Genomic DNA, 22663 nt, shown 5'->3' on the forward strand with positions numbered 1-22663 from the left:
CTATAAAGCCTTCAATCAGGGATGAGTAAGCTTCTAAGAGACCATTCTATGGAACTTTTGGTTACTTGGGTACTTAACGTGTCGAAAGTTATCCGTTCGTATTGGTGACTCCTTTTCAAATCATTTTTTTTGCCTGCTCCGGTGTGCCTCAAGGAAGTAATTTTGGACCATTCATTTTCGTGATATATTTTAATGACGTACGCTTGCTTCTTGACTGCAAAAAACTTACATATGCCGACGACCTGAAACTCTTTCAGACCATAAACGGTCTGTCCTCTTGGCCTATTTCTTGCAGCAGCAGTTCAATGTGTTTGCTCAATGATGTGACTTCAATAGCCTGCCCCTGAATCGCAGTAAATGCTCGGTCGTATCATTTTCTCGTAAGCGACACCCTCTTTATGCAGAGTACGCTCTCGGAGACGGAATCATTTCTCGGGTGGACCACATCAACGATCTGGGCGTTATTCTCGATCAACGGCTGGAGTTTAAAATTCACACAAACTATAACGTCAACAAAGCATCCTCTCTTAACGTCCAGAGTTAACTGTCTCGTTTTGCTGGAGGTCATTTCTCTCAGTGTGCGTCCCCGAGGATTGCGAAACAAGTTTTTGCAGCTCTATGTCCATATTCGTTTCAACAACTATGGGGCGTACAGCGCCTTTATCGGCATATTGAAAACGTTCAATCGCTTTTCTGAACATTTAGACTTTGATGTTTCGAGGAACGTGTTCCGGAGAAAAATGTTAACTGTTTCAAGAACTGTATAGACCTGTGTTAATTTTTATCTTAAATTGTAATTACTGTTTAGTTATCATCCTAATCTACATATGATCCGTTGGTTTTATTCTAATAACCAATAAAAGACATCTCGAACGGAGAGATTGGAGTTTCGCTTGAAAGTGCTAGCCACTCTTCTGTTCGACACAGCGGCTCCCGGATTTCGATTATCTTGGTGACAGTTGATTTTGCCACCTGTAACGATTTAGTTATTTCTGCGTGCGTGTAGTTTGCATTTTCACGAAGCATGTACAAAATTCTGATTCGTGGCTCCTCTCTAATTTTTAAGTATTTTCAGAAGTATGGGCTGAGCAACATTTTTGCCAGAAGGCTTCCTTTATATTTCAAAGTCTTTAATCGCAAAAAGAATAAAAGCTCTTCCGCTCCAAACAGTTTAGACAAACAATCAATATCAAGGGATTGAAATCAAGAAAGAATTCTTTGTATTTGGAGTGGTAATGATCAAAATTCCACAACTGCTTCACAAATTGCAACAATTTGCAACAATTAGCACATTTTCACTCTCTCTGAGCACTGGTTTCTCTCATTTGAACTCAAACCTTCTAATTTGCTCTAAAAAATTGCCAAAAATTGCAACAAATTCAATCATTGGCTGAACAATTTGTGTGATCATTGACGAATTTTCTCCCTTCATTTCAGTTCCCCGATCAATATCATCATTCGTTTTTTTAATTTTTCAATCATTTATTCTGAGTAGCCCAAGTAGTAACCAGGCCGTTCCAAGTTCTAAATCGTGCACGATTACAATTCATAGGTTCCAAAGTTCGTTAAGTGCAACCATTCCTCAGAGTAGTCAAAAAATAAAGCGAACAGTTTATGATTCAAAACCTTGCCTCAATCGAATTAAACTCGATTGAGTCGCTAGTAAGTAAATTTCACAAAGTCGGAGGGACGAGAAAAAAAAGTTCCAACCTATAAAAACTACAATTCCCTTTTGAACTACGTATGTGCATTTTCCGGGGAGAACCACATGCAACAGCGAAAAATGATTCACGCAAAAAAATATTATCCGGAAGCCAAGCGGGGGGGAGTGAGAGTGCTACAAAAATCTTCAACTAAATATTCCTTCGCTCCAACTAGACTTCGAAAAAGGATGTATCAGAATCATTGCTGCAGTCGTTTGTCGATGACGACGGTTCATATCAAGCTAGACTTGAACTAGATGGTTCCTAGTAGTATGAAACCAGATGGAAAGAATTTTCAGATTACGGTTGCATACTAACGGGGGGAGCAAACTGGAAGCAAAAAATATAAGATTTCCTGATCGGTGAGCTATGTTGAGTTTGAGGGTATGGTTGAGAAAGAGATATGCTATTTTCTTCTTCTCTCTCCCTCGAACCTGGTTAGTGATGGAAGGTTGTTGTCAAAAGTGCACTTATGTTGCGAGACGCCAATCGGAAACGTAAATTGCAAATCCAGCTGGGAGGCATTCGTCGAAATTGTCCCGTACCACAACACGTGCCCGGGAGCAGATGTTGAATGTATCGAGTTGATTTCCAGTATTTTTGTTTTTTCTCCGAAGTATTCCCTCGTTTGCAAGGCGGAAGCAAAAATTTGTAGAAATTGCCTTTAGTCAATGAATTTGAACGGCATAGCGATTTATAATCTTAAACGTCGAGGTACTAAATTTCTGTAAACATCATTGTCTTCTGAGGATCTTTCAAGTCTGTTGCTCTACGACATAACTTCGATCATATCTGATCAAGCATCTGTCCCTAAATTAATTAGTTTCTGAGCATAATGAGTGTTGACCCATTTATCAAACATTTTCGACAAATTTGTTAACCAACAAAAGGGGGGAAACATGTTGGCCATCAACTTACTGTCTTGAGGTTTGAACACAGTTGCTCCAACGTGAAAGAAACTAGGAGGTAGACAAGAAAAAAAAACCCGAAGAAGGTGGAAATGTGAAGCGAATTATGATTGGCGTGTGATGATCAAATTTCGTGTCTGTCTAATAATGCTGTCAAACATGTTTATGTCCAGGTGTGGGCTCGCTTGCGTCTCACATTCGTGCCCCTTTCTATCCCTCGAAGTCTTTTCGACCTTTTGGAGCCCATCGTGTTCAGCTTGTGCGATCACACGCGTGTGAAGTTCTTCCCCGAAAAAAAGGTGTCCTCATACCCCGCTGTTTCAAACTTGACACCGAACTGCCAAAGCGCGCCAAAACCAATTAATGCTGCTCGAGCTACCAAAACCTTCCAACAACAACAGCCAAGCCGAAGCAATCCAATAGAAATTATTGTTCCCGGGTAAACTTTTTCGGAATTAGACAGCGAAACTCTGTCGTACAAATTTACGCCAACCTGACATGCAAGCAAAATGCTCGCTGTTGCTGCTGCTATGGACATTTCGAGGAAAAATATTCTCCCTGCTCTGCGCCGCGCTAAGAGACTTTAACAAGCAACTCAGAACTCATCATAATTTTAGTCGGAAATTCAAAACCAACAACAGATGGACCTGAAACTATTTTGCGGTTGTGACACACCACACCCCGCTGAACATTGTATGGTTCCTCATGTGTGCATCCTAAGCGAACCTAAAGTTGGCCGTCCGTTCTTCGGGGGAATTGAAATTTCAACGCGCTCCTAAATTACCATTCAAATTGGTTCGCGTCTTCATCGGAAACGATGACAACCCGAACCAGGGATAGAGATAGAGAAACGTATAGAGCGAAAAGACAAAAGCCATCGCCACGTATGCATTGGAAGCGCCTCTCTAAGCGAAGATCTGCTGGAAGACACCCCCAGATGCTGCTGATGATGATGGCGAGGGATAGAAACAGACAAATGAAAACGTCAACCGACCAAGTTTTTGACTGAAATAGGATCCGACTCTATCCATTCATCGACCGTGGAAAAAACTGATTCTATTCCGTCTTCGGTTCGGATGGGTCCGAAAATGTTTCAACAACATCAAGTTTTGTCTTCGTCGGGTCTTGATGCGTTTTGGTCTGTTTGTTCCCTGGAATTAGATTCTAGCTCCTGAGTGCTCAAAGTTTGATGAGAAATTTTGTAGGAATTTTGTGAGAATCTTTGGACCTGTTTTGAAGACAAATAAATGCAGAGAAAAACTCGTGTCTTATGTATTCCTACATGGGAATTTCTGTGGAAAAAAACCAACAAATTATTTTTTAATTTCCAATGTTTCAAGCGTGAAAATTTGCACTAGAATCACTCTTACGCACGACTGAAGGAAGACTCAAAAAATAGACTTCATCATATCTTATTTCGATAAGTTAATTAAAGTTAATCAGAGGAAATCAGAGTTAATCAGAGGAAATCAGAGATAATCAGAGTATAGAAGAGCAACGAAGAAAAAAATTAATTAAAGAAGCGTTAAGTAAATCAATATTAATAGCAATGAAGAGTAGACTAGAGGGCGTAAAATAGAGTAAGATAGAGTGCAGTAGAGGAGAGTAGAGAAGAGGAGCGTAGAGCAGAGTGCAGAGAGAAGAGTAGGGTAGAGCAGAGTTGAAACGAGTAGAGTACAGAAGAGTAGAGTAGAGAAAAGTACATTAGAGTAGAGTAAAGAACAGAAAAATAGAGAAGAGAAAAGCATAGTAGAGTAAAAGAGAGTAGAGTAGAAGAGAGTAGAGGTAAGTATGGAAAAGTAGAGTAGAGAAGAGTAGAGTAGAGTAGACTAGAGTAGAATAGAGTAGAGTTGAGTAGAGAAGAGTAGAATAGAGTAGAGTAGAATAGAGTAGAGTAGAGAAGAGTAGAGTTGAGTAGAATAAAGCAGAGTAGAGTAGAGAAGAGTAGAGTAGAGTAAAGTAGATTAGAGTAGACTAGAGTAGAGTAAAGTAGAGTAGAGTGGAGTAGGATAGAGTAGAGTAGAGTAGAGTTGAGTAGAGTAGAGTAGAGTAGAGTAGAGTAGAGTAGAGTAGAGTAGAGTAGAATAGAGTAGAGTAGAGTAGAGAAGAGTAGAGAAGAGTAGAGTAGAGTAGAGTAGAGTAGAGTAGAGAAGAGTAGAGAAGAGTAGAGTAGAGAAAAGTAGAGTAGAGTAGAGTAGAGTAGAGTAAAGTAGAGTGGAGTTGAGTAGAGAAGAGTAGAGTAGAGTAGAGTAGAGTAGAGTAGAGAAGAGTAGAGTAGAGTTAAGTAGAGTAGAGTAGAGTAGAGTAGAGTAGAGTAGAGTTGAGTAGAATAGAGTAGAGCAGAGTAGAGTAGAGTAGAGTAGAGTAGAGTAGAGTAGAGAAGAGTTGAGTTGAGTTGAGTTGAGTAGAATAGAATAGAGGAGAGTAAAGGACAATGCAGAAGAATAGAGGAGAGTAAAATAGAGTAGAGTAGAGTAGAAAAGAAGCGAGTAGAAGAGAGGAGAGTAAAGCCCAAATCAGTATAATAGAGTAGAACAGAACAGAGTAGATTAGAAAAGAAGAGAGTAGAGTAGAGTAGAGTCAAGTAGAGTAGAATAGAGTAGAGTAGAGTACAGTAGAGTAGAGTAGTGGAGAGAAGAATAGAGTTGAGTATAGTTGAGTAGAGTAGAGGAGAGTGGAGAAGAGTAGAGTAGAGTAGAGTAGAGTAGAGTAGAGTAGAGTAGAGTAGAGTAGAGTAGAGTAGAGTAGAGAAGAGTAGAGAAGAGTAGAGTAGAGTAGAGTAGGGTACAGTATAGTAGAGTAGAGCATAGTAGAGTAAAGTAGAGTAGAGTAAAGTAAAATGAAGTAGAATAGAGAAGAATAGAGTAAATGGCGTTTAGTGAAGCAGAGTAGAGTAGAGTAGAGTAGAGTATAAAAGAGGCGAGTAAAGTAGAGTAGAGTAGAATAGAGTAGACTTTAGCAGTAGAATAAAGAAGACGAGGATAGAATTGAGTGAAATTGAGTAGTGTTGAGGAGAGTAGATCAGAGTAGAGTAATGTAAAGTACAGTAGAGTAGAGTAGAGTAGAGTGAAATAAAGCAGAGTAGAGTAGAGTAGAGAAGAGTAGAGAAGAACGGAGTATAAAAGAGAAGAGTAAAGTAGAGTAAAGTAGTGGAGTGTAAAGGAGTAGATGAGAGTGCTAGAGATTAGAAAAGAGTAAAACAGAGTAGAGTGGAATAAAGTAGAGTTGAGTATAGTAAAGTAGAACAGAGAAAAGAAGTGATTTAGAGTAGAGTAGACAAGAACAGAAAAAGAGGAGTAGAGCAAACGAACAGAACATACTTATAAGGTGTCTTATTGAAAAGATTAGCATATTCAGAAGCAACCAATATGAATCGAAAATTTGAAGACAAAAGAACGCATTTACCATCAACGAGTTAATCATCGATTAACAATTATGATGCTTGAAAGCCTTATATAAAAATTCTTTTAAAGAAAAAAGCAGTTTGGCTACGCAAAATTCGTTAAGGAAATTCAATTGCACTCCTAAAGTGTATTCGTTTGACGTACATTTCTTCCTCCCGATGAAAAAAATGTAACAAAAAAAATCGCAAAAAATTCAAACCCACAGCGCTAAAGTGTCCTGTCCAAAATCTTACACGAAGCCATCGCCAGGATTTGTTTCTTTTTTGTCACCCAACTGCCAACGCCACCAGAGACCGCCGCCGGCAAATACAGTTGATCTGATTATCCGTTGAACTATCACTCCCTTTCCATCTTTCGACTTGGTGTCTTCCTCAGCGCTTCGCCAACAGGAGACGCCTTCTGGTGCTGACGTTATGATTATGTTTATTGTTATTACGTTTTCTCCGATATCTTCTTCGAATCTTGATTTAGCGATTCCTATTGCCGGGTGCTGGTTTTCTTTTTTCGATTGTGATAGGGGAATTAGAATTGCTTTTGAAATTTCTTCGGAAGCCCAATATTTGGAAAGTTTAAAGTTCCAGGATTAATTCTTGGAAGCATTTTTTTTTCTTCAAGACGGACCTAATTCGAAGTTGGTTCCCGTTCATTTTTTTTTTTTGTGTATCAATTTAGTGAAACATGATCCGAACGGGGATTCGTGTCAATCTTCCTACGGCTTACGGACGTTTCATCCCGGGGTAGCGCGAGGATGTGGATGTTGTTCGATCACGCAAGTGTCGTAAATTTTGTTGCTACATGACTTTCTAGGGTTTCATCTTAGAGACAGGCATTGGACGAACGAAATATCTTCTGCAACTGGCTGCCCATTGAGAAAGATAGGTTCTTATTGAATGTCTCAACGAACTGAGGGTGAAATTCCTTAAAAAAATTGCATACTTTAAGGAGTTTAGTTAAACAGTATTTTCGTTAACATTTCCTATTACAAAAAGAGTATGTTTATGTTTTGCTTTCCAGGAAAAATCATTTTTTCTCATCAGGAAAATTCAAAATGTAAAAGAAAAATGAGGAAATATGATATAAACATATGAGTAGTTAGCATCTCTCAACAACTGTTTCTTGACTATCAGAGAGATTCAGCCGTCTGCATTTGTCTTAACAATTTCATTTTCCTTGGCAAGGGAAAGAAAAAAGAACAGAAAGGATCTCAAAACGTTTGCATCAATCCACAACCAACTTCACTTATACGATATCATGCCTCCCGATGTCATTCACTTGTTCTGTGAAAAGATTCATTCCGAAACCGAAAATTCTTCTCCTAGAGTGCTTGTTCCAAGCTTTCATGCCTTTACCTACTTATTCTGTCTCCCAACTTGCACTCCAAAAAATGTTCGCGGTACAAACCCAGACAGGAAATTATTCCCAGCCAACAATACCGGTCTCTTGAAGAAAAGATTCCTTAGAGGAGGGCAAAAAAAATCGAATAAAGGAATTCGAATAAAGCTCGTGGATCTTCACATACAAAAAGTAAGAACTGACTCCAGGCGTACCTGTATGAAAACCGAAAAAAAAAGTTGTAATGGAATCTTTTTATCCCGCGCAAGGATGACAAAAGCGCAAATCAAACACAACTGGAGCCAGTTGACGGAAACGACACACGAGCGGGTTGAATAGTTTGTATTTTGACATCGGTTGTCCAAATATTGAGACAGGGATGTTCCGGTGTTCTTTTTGTCCCATTTACTTCCATTATTGTTGTGGCTAACCGGGACAATTGTTTTGCGGGAACGTTGCTTGCGCCTGTTTCTGGGATTTTAGGGAATGGGAATGTTTCTTGTTCTATTCTAGGTTTGTCATATGACGCATGATCAATGAAATTTTTCATCCAACTGGAGCCACACAAACATCACTTCTTCAAGCCTTTTTAAAAAAGCTTAACAAAAAATAACAACACCAAAGTATCATGTACCAAAACATCACTCGAGATTTTTGTTCGACAACATCTTGACCGAAGCTGAGAGGCATGTTGTTCCAATGTTCAAATTTGAATCATAAACGCCACTCAGCCAAACGAGCACCATAAAAAAATGCGATGGAAGTTTGAAGATGGTCAGCACCGAGTTTGATGGCCATTTTCCACACACGCCAATCATACCATACACGGGCGAGAAGCCCATAGGCATTTACCTAGCTCTTTAACGCCCTCTTCAAGTCAGTGTCTAAAGTTAGTCCAGCTAAGCTGTATACCGAACCAATAAACATTAGAAACACAGTTTCCCGGTTTCGAAACAGTCTGAAAACATACATGTCCCCTTTCCCCACCCGGGCTTCAGGGACCGACTGACCATCGTCAGCCCTCTCCAGTTGCCCGGGTACTCAATGAATTTTGAATTAATCATGTTTATTCAAACAATAATTCAACAATGGCCTAACGCGTTCTCGAATGAGGAGCCAGTCTAGAAGTCAGTCAGTCAGATATTTTGGTGTGGGCCTAGAGAACTCCGAAAATATTCAAACACATACCTCAAGCTCTCGACTCGACTTATTTTGGGAATTACTTGACTGAAGTTGGCTCGATTGGGAATGTTCCTGGGGAAGGAGGAAGAAAGCAAGTAAATACATACTTCAAACATTTTGGATAGTGTGTTTCTCTATTGTGTTCGAACATTTCGTGAATGGTGGTGTGACTTCAAGTGGGATAGCTTCAAGTGTTTTCCTAACATTAAATAGTCTCGAATTCGACGAAAACAATCTAATATGTTTTCTGAGTTCTTTTGTACCTTGATGGGAACATGTATCTGATTATTTAAATATTGTTCCAGAGACTTGAATCTATTCGAATATTGAACTACCAGCAGTGATTGTTAAGTTTAATGAAATTCCAGCCACTGAAATTCGCTAAGAAAAACATACCGAAAGATTGTATCGCCAGGAATCGGCCTAACTTTATGTTAAACGAGGAAGGTACAGAATGTACAATTTTTAGCGAATACTAAATTCTCATTACAGAGAAAAAGGTGGGCTTGAACAATTAATATTATAACACAGTCGATGTCCAGTGGTGTTACGATAACACATTCATGGGTAGTTATGATGGTGTAATGTTCTCGCAGTAATCAAGTTAAACATTACGGGAGACAAGCGGCAGCCTTGTGGAAAACGTTCTGATACAACTTTGCTGATTGCTTAATTTATCGTATTTATTGATAATCTGTTACAGCAATTCATTCAACCAGGAATTTCTAGTTTCAATATTCCAGTATTAGCTCGAGCATATTTTTAATACAAAATTATATCAAATTTGGCTAGCACGCCTTAAGGCAAGGTTGCCGAAAAAAATTCTGTGTTTTTGAGAAAAATAATTCTGATTTTCTGTGATTTTACCCAAAAATTCTGTGATGGATTTCTGTTATGCTATTTCCTTGAGTTTCTTAGAATATTTATGATAAATTGGGTCTTTTCACATTTTAGTTGGGTAAAATCAATTATCATTACCAATCTTATCATACTTTTTCAATTCAAAATAAGAGATCTAAATTTGATACTGTCCAAAAAAATTATAATTTTGGATATAAATTCAAAATTTAAAATTTCTATGAAATCTGTGAATTTTTCAAAATTCTGTGTTCTGTGACACAGATTCTTTGATGTAAATTTGCTCTAAATTCTGTGAAATTACAGATTTTTCTGTGATTTCAGCAACCTTTCTTGAGAGTCAAATTTGCTAACATTTTGTTTAGCATATTGGCATTATTTGCTTATATTGGCATTATTGTGCTCTCAATACATATGAACAAAGAGGTTGCGTTTTGATCGCATAAAAGCAAAATTCGGTATCAATTTGCTAACCAAGTATGATGCTCTCATTTTTTTGCTGTGAACCTCCGTTTGTCAAGCAAAATAACAGCAAATTTGGCTCTCAGGCAGGGATGCCATGGCAATTTGTCAAAAATCAGGACAACATGATGAATCAGGAACATAATGAATCAGAATCAGGACAACATGATGAATCAGGATCAGGATTTTTCAGGACACCACAAATTCTGCTTAAGTTGCATAAATAAAGGCGAAATACAGATACTCTAGACGCCTTAGTTTATGCACTGAGGCCTGCAGTTTATATGGAAAAACATTATCTCAATATCAAGTGAACCGAACATTATTATCAGTTTAACTATTTTAATACATATTTCTACGATATCCTGATAATTTAACTAGGTAAAAATCTGGACAGTTCACTACATTTGAAAAACTTTTATTTCAAAAATCTGGAAAATACAGGATAATTTAAAAAAAAAATCGAAAATCAGGACAAATCCTGATTTATCAGGACATCTGGCAACTCTACTCTCAGACCCAATTTGCTATATTTTTTTTCCATAAAAATCTGCTCAGGAACCTTGATATAAGCTCTGAAAACATCCAAGAACTTCACTATACTTGAATTCAGGTTTGTGAACTTTTGCCTCTTTAACGGAATTTAATGAGAAGTTGAAGAAATTTTTGATGAAAACTTTGGAATAAAACCTATCGTACGGACAACCAATGCAATTCAATTTTAAACAAGTCAATCAAACAATTAAAGATTGACATTCGCGAGACTTATAGGAAAAACCTACCAACCTGTAATCGATTCTTAGGAATTTCTCAGTGATTTGCCAACCGTGTTCAACATTTCTCATATTTTCACCTGAACGTTCTTGATTCAAACGTTTCAAGGGTTCACCCCTCTAAAGACCAACCCCACGTTTAGAGGGAATTACTAAAATCGGCATGATATCAGAGCCAATCCTTAATTTTTCTTACTTTTTGGGCAGAATATTCCAAAAAAGCTTATCTTATCTATAATCTTACAGTCCATACTAAATTGAAATAGTTTGATAAGCAAAGCAGTTGTCAAAAGCTACAGATAAAAGAAGCTGAAAACCATGTGAAAACTGGATTTTACCAAAATATCAATTTGGTAGCCTCGGAAATCCTTGGTCCATATGTTTTTCGATTAGAAAAAAATTGAAGTAAGGTCTAAGTGTTACCACAATTTTGGATTAAATTTTTGATAAAAAAAAAATTATAGATTAGGTGGTTCGTAAAAAGATTTGAACCGTTTTATGAGAAAATCCCCTTTTTGTTCTAACCGATGCTATGGTATTTTTCGTCATCACTTCCACTAAAAAGTTTAATGGAGCTTAACCTCAGCTATTTAGTCTTGTGTCGAAAAGTTGTTTAGACTGCACTGCCGATTTCAAAAAGAAAATCAATACCACATCAATAAAAACCAGTCACAATAGTTTTTTCACATTTTTTTTTAATTTGTCGTGAAACCAACTTTTTCTAAATATTTTTTTTAAATTTGAAGTTCCGTATGAAATCATTGCATTGAAATGTTGAGCAAGGTTTCAAAATCACAATTTGACAGATTTTTAAAGACATTTGTCAATGTTACAGTTTGATTTTTGACTCTAAAATGTTTTTATAGATTTCAAAATTTTTCTTAACTTAATTTAGATACCTCTTAGATAGACTTTCTAAGGCTGGATCATGAAAATCTTATGACTTAGGTAATGTAGATTGCTAGTTATGAAGTAAAATGACTCAAAAAAACAAAGTTCACATTTTTCCGAGATGCAAGGAATCTCAGAACTGATTTTGACGCATTCGGGGACTCTGAATCCAAATAGTTTATTTTTGTTGTCAGCTTTTTCTTCTCTTTATTTTTTTTTTTGCAGTTTTCGAGAAAAAATAAGAGAAAAGATAATAAATTTTTTATTCTGTTTGTGTACTTTTTTAACAAAACTGTCAAATACAAATACCGATTGACTCGATGATCAACTTAATCAAAGACCGCAAGTAATTTTGAATTCTGAGAAAAAAGTTATGGATTTTTCTACACTATACCCAAATTCACTCTTAAAATACACATGATTTTTCACTTAAAAACAAGGATCCTGTGATTTGTTCCATTCAAGTGCGACATATACATTTCACTTGGCAGTCACTTAAATTTCAAGTGAATTCATCCACATTCACTTCAGTCGTCACTTGAACTTGAAGTTAGCGCCGCAAATTCTAAAGAGCAGCGCTTCAAGCTTATGCTGGATTTGGATTTTCCCAATTCTTTACTGGGCGATGTCATTTCATTTGTGTTAAACGTGATTTAAGAAAAAGTTATTTAAAGGTGTTATCATGTTTCAGCTTGTGGGTTGGACTGGACAGATTCTCTGGTTTGCAGCAGGGAAGATTCAGAAGTCGCACTATCCGCAGTAACCGATCTGCCTTGGGATTACGATGGAATTTTTCAATCAATAAATTTACGGTGAAAGCGTAATGTAAGTACTTAAAATAGAAGTGGTGTTCTATAAAATTCACTTGACCAGTCACTTAAAATTCAATTGAAATTACGTATGGCGAAAATTCACTACCTATATCACTTACTTTTTAAGTGAAAATTATATTCAGTGTATTTGTTTGTTTTTTTGCCAAACCTGCAAAAAGAGGAATTTAAACTAAACTGAATCTTTGTTATTTTTTACACCGTCAGTAAAATCATGTCGCAGACTTCAACAAAGTAGTTGAATGATTTAAAAATTTTTATATCCAATATTCAATGACTTTCTTCAATGATGTCAGAAGAAATTGTAATCTTATTTTTGGAATATCTATAAATTGAAGAATTCAATTTTTTTAAAGCGTTGTATCTCTGATACAAGAATATGTTGGCAATATCCGAGTCCTTGATTGAAGGGTCAGCTTTTGGATTTCATGTAGGTTTATGTTTTAATCAGTTATAAAAGATCAATTTTACCTAAAACTGATAAATTTAAAAATTTCCACACGCAAGTAGAACACAAAATCTGTGAAATGCTTTGAATTCAGGACGCCAAAATCTTACTAAACCAGTTATTGAAACATAGGCACGAAAAACAAGATCCCTTGTGTAATCGTTACAAACTTTCTGGTTTGAATCACAGAATTACAAGTCACAGAATTACATGTTATGACATGTTGAAAAGAAATCTATAATCCTTTCCTTATTTCCTCCATTAATCAAGAACAAAAATAGTTCTCTCTTAATCATACAATTTTAACTTTACTTTTAATGAAAAATTATGACCTAACTAACTCCTATCTTACGTTTTTCCAATAAAAAAAAACATTGCATCCATGCCTTTAAAAGAACTCAATATAAAGCTTAAAACCTACAAAAAAGTCTACTATCTGGTTGATTATAGGACAACAACGGCAAACAAGTGACGTGCATAGTTGATTAAGTTATGGATGTATCATTTATTTTGGTTTAGTAGACTGTTTTTAATGAAAATTAACAATCTATCGTAGAGAAAAATCGTGAATTAAATTCAAATTGAAATAAGCTTTGCGGGCCGCACAAACATGTCTCGAGGTCAATAAAAATGTCTTATCTATACAGATTTTCGTAGAACCAAAGTTGTTTTGATTATAAAATTGAGCCTTTGAGAATTTTCCAGTGCAAAAAATTTTTGTTCTAGAGGGTTAAGTGTAAAACTGCCCTTTCATACATACCGCGGATTCTCCAATGTCTTCTCTTTTTGTGTTCTTGAATCCATTTTTGAATAAACTCATATTTCTCTCAACTTTTTATAATTTTCTACAAGTTTGCTCCTGTTGTACTTTTGAGAGTATTTTTTTCTTGCTATAAATTTATATATAATCTATAATATATAATCTTCCGAGGCGCCTGTGAGAGGCCCTCGAGCCCTGCTGCCGGAGACATTTAGTCTTATAACAACAATGACCTCTTTCGATAATGTGGAATTTCGATAATTACTCAATCGCGGATTTCACGTAAAGCACGACTATTTTGTTGTTGTTTATGTAAAACAAAACATTTGAGAATACAAATCTAACCTTGATGATGTTAACTTTTCCGGTGAAGCCGCAGTTGTAATTGTTTAAAACAAGAAATAGTTTTTTTCCCCCTTATTCTTCGATAATGTCATTTGCAATCCTTCTAGATTAATGTTGTTCCATAACATACAAATAATAAACATTCTGTCTGCTGCTGAAGTTTCCATTTTTTAATACAATAAGGCCAGAAAATTATCAAATTCTCTTTCGTCAACCTTCAGCTGTAGTTTCATCAGATTGACCAGGCCAGTTTACCATAAAACCTTAAATGTTAATCATGAAAAATAACAGGTTTCTCGCTGATTCCATTAATCCTTCTGTTTCTAAGAACTAAAGTCGTTTTTGTGAACTTTTCATCTAACAAATGACGAAAAAGCTTGTTTGCTACCATTTGAATGAAGAAAAACATCATTCGAAGCCATAGGTTAGTGTATTTTTGAGAAAGAATGACATGAGCAATCTTACCCAGCTAGTGCGTCTTGTGCAGTTTTCCCTTAATACTTTTCTAAAAGTGAAATCCAGCCATTTGCTTAAACACAGTCGAACCCGGCTTATCCTAGCTCCAGGTTTCCGAGCTTCCTCATTATGCAAGCCAACATGTTAATACAAGTTCCATGTATTTATTGAGCTTTGCGCCCAGATTATATGCAAAACCAGAACAAAATGATAGGGGTGTCAATGAAATTCGTGTAACCCGAGGTTTCCGATAATCCGAAGTGGTCCTTCCCCCGACTATCTCGGATTAGTGGGGTTCTACAGTCCATCCAATATTCATAACGGTTTCTTCGACGATTCGAACAAAACTTATACCGTATTTGTTTATGCCGAGTGGTGCACTAGTGTTGCACTGGTGCACCACTAGGTGCTGTCAAACTGTTTGTTTATTCGGACGGTGTTGCACTGATTTTGACCTGGTGTTGCACTGCCATCGGGCGGTGGTGCCCCGAAAATTTTGTCAGTGTTGCGAGAGAGCGTGTGAGTGAGTGAGGTAGCAATACACTGGCGACGATTTGTGTTTGTTTTTGTCGGATACGGTGGAACACTGATCGAGGGGAGGAAACAAATACGGTATTAGAACGGCAATAAGCGCCTTTGAGTATGCAATGCAACAGCAAGTTCCTTAAGAATGTTAAGAAAAGCTGAATTGTAACTTTTTTTAAAGATTAGTGTATTTTAAAAATAATATATCAATGGCTATGTTAAAGTCTTATAAAAAAAAAGACTGAACAATTATGGCAGAAATGTTTTGGTTTTGTACTTAAATGAATGTATGTGGATTGGTTTTCTTTACTTTTTAGAAAAATAATCGCACGAACTCTTTTTGCCGTTGCAAAATATGGTAGCCCTAGACTAACCTAAATATATTTCTAAACTTAAAACGCCTACCGATAGGCAATCGATAGACTTAGATTGAATGTTTTACGTTAACTATTAAAAAAAAACATATTTCAACGATATACTGAAAATCATATAAAAAATTTCGTTAGATTTGAAATTATTTATTGGTATCTCAATAAGTTTATTGGAATTACATACAAGTTTCTCAAGACTAGACATGTGCTGTCACCCTCAAACCGTGGTCTTGTCCCCGTACTCAAGGTGTGTATAATCACAAACTTAAACTCTGCGCACCCCCTCGAAAGACAGACAACGAGATTTTAAAGCTCTTGATCAAACATTCATGCTAGAGCTACACCCGCATCTTCCGCATCGGAGAATCCCAACTTCCATCCAACAACCGGCCAAGGAGAAGAAACAACATCAACCAACATCATTCCGGTTGAGGTATGTGTATCTTCAAAGTGTTTACCTAAAGCATGAGTTGAGCTTACACAAAAATAAAACAACGTCGTTCGGAACTGGAGCCTACTTCTATTCCTTCGAAGAGCCTCAACATAATAACAAAAATAATAATGGGGTAGGAGCGGGTACTGTTTGGGTATGGACACAATCAATATAGGTGTATGTATCTATGCCAAGAAGAAAGTGGATTATTCCATCTATGAAGGAAACATATTTTGTATCCAACACACACCGGTGCGGGATGAAACCAAGGGTACTTTTTTCCTGAAGTATCTTTCTCTATGCTTTTTGAACCGTTTCGTTTTTTGACAGAGTCAAGTGGAAATTGAAAGGAGAAAAGGAAGGAGACAAAGATCGCTGTAAAATCATGGTGATCAAACAGCACTTGAAAACTGTCCGTTTAGGAAAGCAGAAGGAGATACGCATGGCAAAAGAAAGGAGCCAACCCATTCAACGGACCAAACGAGTGCCAGTGCCAGTGTGTTTGGATAACAAACGTATCCAAATAACTAAATAAATACATTTAAATACACTCTCGCTCGACTCGGACGACAAACAACCGAGCAAAGATTCACATCGAGCCAATCCCTCCACACATGATGTTGGGCCATCATACTTAGATGAGAAATCGCTCTGCCGCATGAAGATGGTGGGGAAAACAGGTGGTTTGCGTAGGAGACTCAAGCAAAGGTAGAGGAGCTAAAATACCACCCAAATAGCCAAGTTTGCCAGAAGCTTGGATGGCGCATATGTTATGTGTCGATGTTGTGTTTGACAAATGAAGATTGTAGGGGGTTTGGGCATTTTCCTGCACCTTTGTCACACGTGCAGTGTGAGTTTCAGGAAAAAACATTCTATTGCATGAACTCCTTTTTTTATACATGTTCACTTTCAGTTGCATTTCAAGTTTAGCCTATCGGTAGGCGCTTTTAATTAATTATTGAGCTTTAACCAATTTCTGCCGGTCGCCATAAAAGAATTTCTATACATTTTTTTTTTTCAATAAAAAGGGCTTCGACTGAAAAATTCACACACTCTTTGAAGGGCAACCCCTGTTCAACAAGATTGAATTGGACCACACTCAGAAGAAAAACCTCCGTTCCCCTTACAGTAGGTACGGGTTTAATCTGATAGGACGCTTTTAACACCTCTCGAGTGTGTACTTGGTTTTGTTTTTCTTCCATCATTCAGCTTCACCACCTCTTTCTCCTCGATTGAACTGCACTTACCAATGAATTGCAGAAGCATATATGTAGGTACCTTTTGCAAAATTCTATAGGCAGGCATTCTATTCTTTTATTTTAAGAGCAACACAAAACTGGAGCGCTCAACAATACCAAACACTCAAAGGCCTAAAGGGGAAAGTCGAACGGTTTTTGTTACTTTAGGAGAGATTGATTTCAGAAACCGTAGATACCTTACCATGTGAGTGAGCGCGCTAAAATTGATGAATGAAGTTGAATTCCCCCCTCAATTCTGCGAAAGGTGTGACAATCGCTGATGTTATTGTTTTCGGGCCCCCTTTTCATTTCGTCTCGGTAGCATACGCATTATTCTAATGGATGCATTTTCCCCTTTCTCGTTACAGCTGCACCATCCGAAGCAGATCCATTACCCGAGCGGTTATCCGATGCCCCGGTCACCGCCGCTGTTCATTTGCTCCTCGCCAGGGCCGGATCCGTACCGGTCCCACGACAACGTGTACGAAGAGCTGGAACATCCGAGGGACACCGATTCGGAGCCGCCGGTCCAGTCCGATGACGATTTCGCCGAGGATGAGCTGAGTCTGCCCGGAGAACGGTCGTTCCATAAATCATCGTCCGATGGGGGCGTCGGTGTCGGCGCAGGTGGCGGCAGCACGACGGTGGCCACAATCTACCATGACCGCAGTGCCGCAAGTAGTAATGGTACCGGTACCAACAGCGGCAGCAACACGGATCCTTATATGGAGCGGAATCGAACGGAACGGAATTCGCTGCTTTCGTCGTCATCGTCAGGGAATGACAATAACCTAAGGCAGGTGGCGGGGGGAGCGGCCGGCAGTTCCAGCAGTTCCGGCATCACAAATTCTAGTGGTGGCAACAATAACAATAATAATAATACTAATAGAAACTCCAACTCCAGCTCGGAATGTGCGAGCAGTGCGAGTGGGAACAATAATAGTGGCAACAATGCTGCTGCCGGAACCAATAATAGCGCCGGTGGAATGTTCCGTTCTAGGAAGCAACAAGCCGCAACGCTCGGAAGTGGGCGAGGAGGTAATAAGCACTTGACCACCAGCAGCAACAGCACGTGTTCGCCGACGGAGGCCTCCAGTAATGCGGCAATGGCCATGATGGCGATGCCGTATGACGAGCGAGCCATGATGACATTGCCGCCATCGTACCAAACGGCTGCTGCTGCCGGACCGACAACGGCCGGTTCCAATCATTTGAATAGCCTCAACAACAATAGTTTTGTGAATAGCAATAGTCTGAATAATAATAATAACAATAGTACGCGAAGCAATTACTACAGCACCATCGAGGACGATTGCGATCCGGTCGAAAGGCGGAACCGAATCAACACGCAACTGTCCGCGTCGGCTGCCTCGATGAATGGCGTCGGCACGCCGCCGGGAGTTTCGACTATCTTCCGGAACGGGCGACCACCGTACAACAACAATGGCGTCGGCCACCACAACCATCACAATCATCACACTTCCAATCGATCCCGGACGAATCCACGCTCCCTGGATAGGCGGCGGTACATCCAAAGCAACAACGTCAACAACAACAACGGCGGTCCGGCAAGCAATCTGGCCGTTATATCCAGCCAGGACCCCTCGCAGTACATCTATCACGAGCCGGTCTTTCACGAGGGACTCATCTACGATGCCTGCCTATCCTACAGCGATCGAAGCAGCGGAAGTGGCAGCGCTGGTCCCGCCTATCCTTACATCCTACCCCAGTTCACCACCTTCCGGAACCATTCGGGTGGCAACGGCGTTGGACCTACTGGCCACCCTCAAGCCATCTACTCTCGGGACAGTAGTTTCGGCTCGGATTCCGGCTACAGTCAGCACACGCAGGCATCCAATCGAAGCACCGGATGGTGCCGGCCTCGATTGTTGACTCCGCAGCAGCAAAAATCCACACCAACCCAACAACTCCAAGCGTTGCAGCAACACCAGCAGCCCCAATCCCTCGGCGACGCCCAAACGGCCGGAACGGACTCTTGAGAACAGGCTTCCCCTGGGCCGGTTCCGGCAGTGATCGCTACCACAACGAAGAAAACCACAGTCATATCGCAGCTCGTATACGGGAAAATTCTAATCTAATGAAGCGCGTCCCCTTCTTTCTTCTACTAAGAAAAACAAATGTACTTCTACCTTGAGACCGGGACTCAAATAAAACTTCCCGAAAAACGAACGCGCCCTATTGCTGCACCTTTTCGCGTAGGCTAAGAGACCAACAAATGTGATTTTAATTTTAGTAATCGGCCGTCGGCCGCCCCTCTTATTCTAATTGATTAATTTAATCCTGTAAATAGTTCCCCATCCCCTCCCCCCCATGAAAATATCATAAGTTTGTAAGAACTACCCCCAAAACCCTCGATTGTAAGTGTGTGAGAGTGAGAGTCACTTTTGTAAATTATCGTCCCCCTCAATCAATCCATCACGCTTTCCGGCGAAAGACTGTTACCTATTCATAAGTTCGAGTACCCTTTTTAGAAGAAGAACCTCTCTACCCTAAACTCTGACTATAAGTTAAAGAAAAAAAAATCTTTAGATAAACGAAATGAAAAGATTAAACAAAGATCGAGCTACACAGACACTAGTAGTAGGAGTATCAAATTTTGAAATCATTAGCTGAGCAGACAAAAAAAAAACAATTTGAATACAGTAACAATTTAGAGGAATCAGGATGGTATTTTACACAAAGAAAAAATAACCTTTCAAAGGTGAACTAGAATTTAGGTACTTAGAGCAGCAGCAACTAAAATCTAAAGAACAAAAAAAAAAGTTACTAAGAGCACAAATCTGAATCCTAGAACGAGTGCCGTCTTCGCGAAAAAGTTCCGCCCTCGGCTGCGTCAAAACGCGCCCTTGGGTAGGCAACGGAAATCACAGAAGCGAAAACCTAGAAAGAAGTTGAGAGTGATAAATTAAACAACACCTTTCCCCGTAAAATCGTAAATTGTTAAATAGAATTCGATGGAACCTTATAGATTCCCACAAAGAACACAGAACGTACTCTAGCGGTTGTAATTAAAATTTAGGTGAAATTTCCCGGACCTCCCAGAAACGCCGATGTTTCGGAAGGAGTCCGAATTTGTATAGCATGAAAAACGGAAAACAAAAAGAAAACAAAATCACAACAAACCAAACGGTTGGAGTTAGTCGAAGCGACTTATTTATATTCGTTCCGGTGTTTGAGATAATTTGGATGAATTTGATTGCAAGGAATTGTGGATTTTTGGATTTATTAAGATTATTAAGTTAATTATCCCAATGTTTGTTTTTTTTTAATTATCCAAAAATGAATGATCCTTAAGAAACTTTGATTTTCGTACCATGATTTGACATTGTAAGTCAATTCTTATCGATTTTAGACATTTATAATTTAAATCATCTTAAACTTTCATAAATACTTAGTCGATATAAAAGTCGATTGGAATGTTTTGGTCCTTCGAACCAGTTACCAAATATTTCCGTTTTTTCTCTCAAATTAAGAGTAAGATTCAATTTTTGAACGTTTTAAACATTTTTAAGACGTCCATTGAAAGTCAAAGAGAGGCATAACTTTAATTGATATATTTTCGTAGCATTTTTAACCTTACTAAACCAATTGTCGAATGATCGGTTCGATGAGCACAACCCTTTGCCGAAACATCAATTGTGTTTCCAAAATTTCTACATACATACATTATCCTTGCTAATGTTCGGCCCCCTTCTCAATTTATTCGCTTTTTTAGACCCGCATTGGCCAAGGGCTCACCATCTGCCAAACTTGTTTGACCGAGTCCATCATTATTTTCGTTTGCTATTTGATATTCTAAAAACCAAATTTCGTCGATTTTTTCCACAACTCTACTCTTCAGTACCTTCAACGTTTCGGCCCGGTAGCATGTGTTTTCGCTCCTCTTCCTCTCTTGTCTGGCTGTAGGCGAAAAAACTATCGACAAACCGAAATAAAAGCCAAAGGGGGGCGCAAACTGCCGCCACAAGAACGATCGCAGAAGGGATCCAGTCAACAGTAAAACAACAACATCGGATAGCCAGAACCAGTAATAATGACGCCACCAACTACTAAACACAGCAATTACCGGGAGGCCACGCCCATTTCGTTTGCCCTGGTCCCCCTGACTGTGTTTATTGTTGATGTTTTGTGTTATTGTGTTCCCGCTTTTGTTGGTCCCATCAACATAGAAGTGGTGAAAAAAAATTGCGCTTCAATTTTGCTGCTCCCCCCCTTTTTTAAGCCGTAGTGTCTTATTCGTTCTCAGCCAAGCCATTGTTAGATCCACCCGCATGACTTTGTTCTAGGTTCAGTTCGGCAAATCTACCAATTTTTAAAATGCTACCGGCCATCTCATGCCGCCATTTGTAAAACGTGATGGCTTGACTTATGGTGGTAGATCATCATTTATTGGGAAAACAATTGATAAATATCAAAGCGATTTTGATAATTTGGAACTGAAAGCGAAAATGAAATTTAAACTTTCCAAATAATTCTGGGTTGAAAACCGAAAAATTTTATTAACAAATTTGCGATGTTCTTTTAAAACCCTTAAAATCTCTTCCGTTTATTTGTTACTAATAAAATAAATGATCGAAGTGCTGCATACATTGAGGGGTTTTAACGACATGTATTTTTAATAAATTAATCGGCTGCAATTATGCAATCCATATTTTTAAGAGTTTCTCTTGTACTTCCAAAAATTGCTGATATTCTGAATTCAGATTTAGAATAAATATATTATTAATTTCGATTCAAAATAATTCATTTGGCAAATTCTTTTGAATTTTAGTTTCGTTTTTTTATTCTTCCGTACCTGATAATTGTCTTGTGTTATCGATTTGGTCCTCAAAAATTACGAAAATCACTGTAAATATTCCTACGAACTAGCAGAAAACGTCAATCCCGTTAGCCAAATCGACAGTCAGTAGTATAGATTCGTCAATTGACAACAATCATCTAGCAATTCCGGACAATGATAGTAGCTTACTCTCTACTTCAATCGCAATCTCTTATCAATCGTACCTGTTCAAAAGTCCCGTTCTGACAACTCCAATCCCCATCCTGAAAGAGGCAAAAATAGGAAATCACTTCTTTACCCTAATCTAATCAATAAGAACATCCAGCAGCTCCTACAGATCGAACTTTTGTCTAGGAAACAAAGCAAAAATCGCATGAATCAACAACACAAACAAACAACTACAACAATAATAATCAATACCAACCATATCATTATGATAACGTAAAAGAAAATTTTAAATGAAAGAAATTAAAACTTTGTAAAGTTCCCGGCTGACGCGTCAGCCGAAATTGTAAAAAGTATGTTTAAGGAAGCTAAACTTTGTAAATAGAAACTCTTTCAGTACAATAACTATAACCAAACGGATTAGTAGGAATCTAATAGAAACAAAAAGCCGGATCGAAACTAAATCTTGAAGAAAAATATTCCAACTTAAGAGAGTAATCTGAACGAAGCGAAAAAACAAACTATCACACACATCTTTCAGAAGCTAGAATAACAAATGAGAAAATAAAAACCTTTCAGAACAAAAAACGTTGCAGACAATCTGCAGCGCACTGTTGTTATCATCATTCACTAGTCCCGTTCAGTTTCAATAAATTGGAAATTAATTTCGTTTAATATAATTTCGCCCATCGATATCACGTGGAAAAGGCGTTCGGATATTAATTGGCAAATCCCGCAATGATACTCGGTCATTTGCATTCATTTTTTTTTTAAACTC

At 38.3% G+C, this 22663-nt stretch overlaps 1 protein-coding gene across 1 annotated transcript in view; it reads left to right on the forward strand.

The window, feature by feature from the left end:
- LOC129755038 (uncharacterized protein DDB_G0283357) overlaps positions 1-22460 on the forward strand; it is a 175719-nt gene extending 153259 nt beyond the window's left edge. Inside the window, exon 4 of the mRNA XM_055751337.1 lies at positions 17288-22460. Coding sequence (XP_055607312.1) covers positions 17288-18919 — 1632 coding nt within the window. The 3' untranslated portion in view covers positions 18920-22460. The remainder of the gene's footprint in view (positions 1-17287) is intronic.
- Positions 22461-22663: the final 203 nt, after the last annotated feature.

This window comes from Uranotaenia lowii, chromosome 3 (assembly GCF_029784155.1).
Source record: "Uranotaenia lowii strain MFRU-FL chromosome 3, ASM2978415v1, whole genome shotgun sequence".
Taxonomy (NCBI): domain Eukaryota; kingdom Metazoa; phylum Arthropoda; class Insecta; order Diptera; family Culicidae; genus Uranotaenia; species Uranotaenia lowii.